The sequence below is a fragment of the Chlorella variabilis genome (assembly GCF_000147415.1).
Source record: "Chlorella variabilis unplaced genomic scaffold CHLNCscaffold_14, whole genome shotgun sequence".
Taxonomy (NCBI): Eukaryota; Viridiplantae; Chlorophyta; class Trebouxiophyceae; order Chlorellales; family Chlorellaceae; genus Chlorella; species Chlorella variabilis.
This window is the reverse complement of record NW_005435074.1, coordinates 1,065,801-1,067,298: the sequence shown is the minus strand read 5'-3', so window position 1 is coordinate 1,067,298 and position 1,498 is coordinate 1,065,801. Positions and strand designations below refer to the sequence as shown.

At 75.0% G+C, this 1,498-nt stretch overlaps 1 protein-coding gene across 1 annotated transcript in view; it reads left to right on the top strand.

The window, feature by feature from the left end:
• CHLNCDRAFT_135794 (hypothetical protein) overlaps positions 1-1,498 on the top strand; it is a gene marked incomplete at both ends in the record, with an annotated part of 4,962 nt that overhangs the window by 1,630 nt on the left and 1,834 nt on the right. The window contains 2 exons of the mRNA XM_005846463.1: positions 162-436; positions 605-1,157. Coding sequence (XP_005846525.1) covers positions 162-436; positions 605-1,157 — 828 coding nt within the window. The remainder of the gene's footprint in view (positions 1-161; positions 437-604; positions 1,158-1,498) is intronic.

Genomic DNA, 1,498 nt, shown 5'->3' with positions numbered 1-1,498 from the left:
GGCGGGCAGGGAGGCGGCGGAGGAGACGGCCGTGCTGATGGCGCTGAGCGGCATGGTGGGTGCCGCAGGGCTGCCGCCTGCTTGGGCTGCTGCTGTCCGCCCCACGTGGCTCCTTCCTCTTGCCCACACCCGCTGTTCCGGTGCCCTGGTGGGCCCTGCAGGTTGGGCAGCATGCTCAGCAGCTGCGCAGCGTGCTCAGCGCCATCGCCTCCCTGGATGTGGCCGCCGCCCGCGGCCGGCACGCCGCCTGGCTGGGCGCCGCCGCGCCGCCGCGCTTCCTGACCGCCGAGCAGGCGGCGGCGGGCGGGCCGGTGCAGCTGCCGCGCGCCTGGCACCCGCTGCTGCTGCAGCCGTGCCTGGCACCGCTGCCGCCGCCGCCGGTGCTGGAGGAGGGGCAGCAGCAGCAGCAGCAGCGGGTGGAGGCTGAGTCCCTGAGGTGCGCGCCCCCACCCCCACCCCCCCACAAACAAACACACACTCTGTGCCGCGGGAGGCCCAGCCCTGCAGCAGTGCCCCCCACCAGCCAACCCTGCTTGCGCCCCGTGCGCCACCCTCCACCCCTCACTGCTCAGCTCAAGCGCGCCGTGTCTTGTGTGCCGTGCAGCGGCCCGCTGGCGGGCCTGGCGCTCGTGCCGGAGCTGGCAGCCGCCGCCGCGCCGCAGCCTCTGGGTGCAGCAGGCAGCAGCACGCCCCGCCGCGGCGGCGGCGGCAAGGCCGGGGCGGCGAGCGGCGGCGGCGGCAACGACAAAGGCGCCGCCGCCGCCGCAGCCGGGCAGCCTGTGCGGCCTCAGCCTGTGGACCTCACCGTTCCCCCGGGGGTGGCCGTGGTGGCGGTGACGGGGCCCAACACCGGCGGCAAGACTGCGTCGCTCAAGGCTCTGGGGCTGTCATGCCTGATGGCAAAGGCAGGGCTGTTCCTGCCGCAGGCGCCGCCGCAGGGGCAGGGGGAGGCGGAGGTGCAGCAGGCGCAGCAGCGGGGGGAGGGGCAGCAGCAGCGTGCACAGCAGCAGGGTGCGCAGCAGGCTGGGCAGGGCCTGCTGTGGTTTAACCGCGTGCTGGCTGACCTGGGCGACGGGCAGAGCCTGCAGCAGAGCCTGTCCACCTTCAGTGGCCACGTGCGGCGCATACGCAACGTGCTGGCGGCCGCCACGCGCGGGGTGGGTGGCGGCGGGTTGCGGCCGGCAGCCGGCACGGCGGCGTGTGTGCCTTGCAGGCGTGCGGGCCCTCCCTTTGCCGCCTCCCACGCCCGGTGGTGTGCCTGGCAGCCCAGCGGGCGGCATGAGCGCCCTCCACAGCCCAGCTGTGGCTGCAATGACCCCCACCGGGCGTGGGAGGCGGTAAAGGGAGGGCCCGCACGCTGCAAGGCACACACGCCGCTGTGCCGGCTGCCGGCCGCAACCCGCAGCCACCCACAACGCGCGTGGCGGACGGCAGCACGTTGCGTATGAGCAGCACGTGGCAACTGAAGGTGGACAGGCTCTGCTGAAGGCCTTGCACG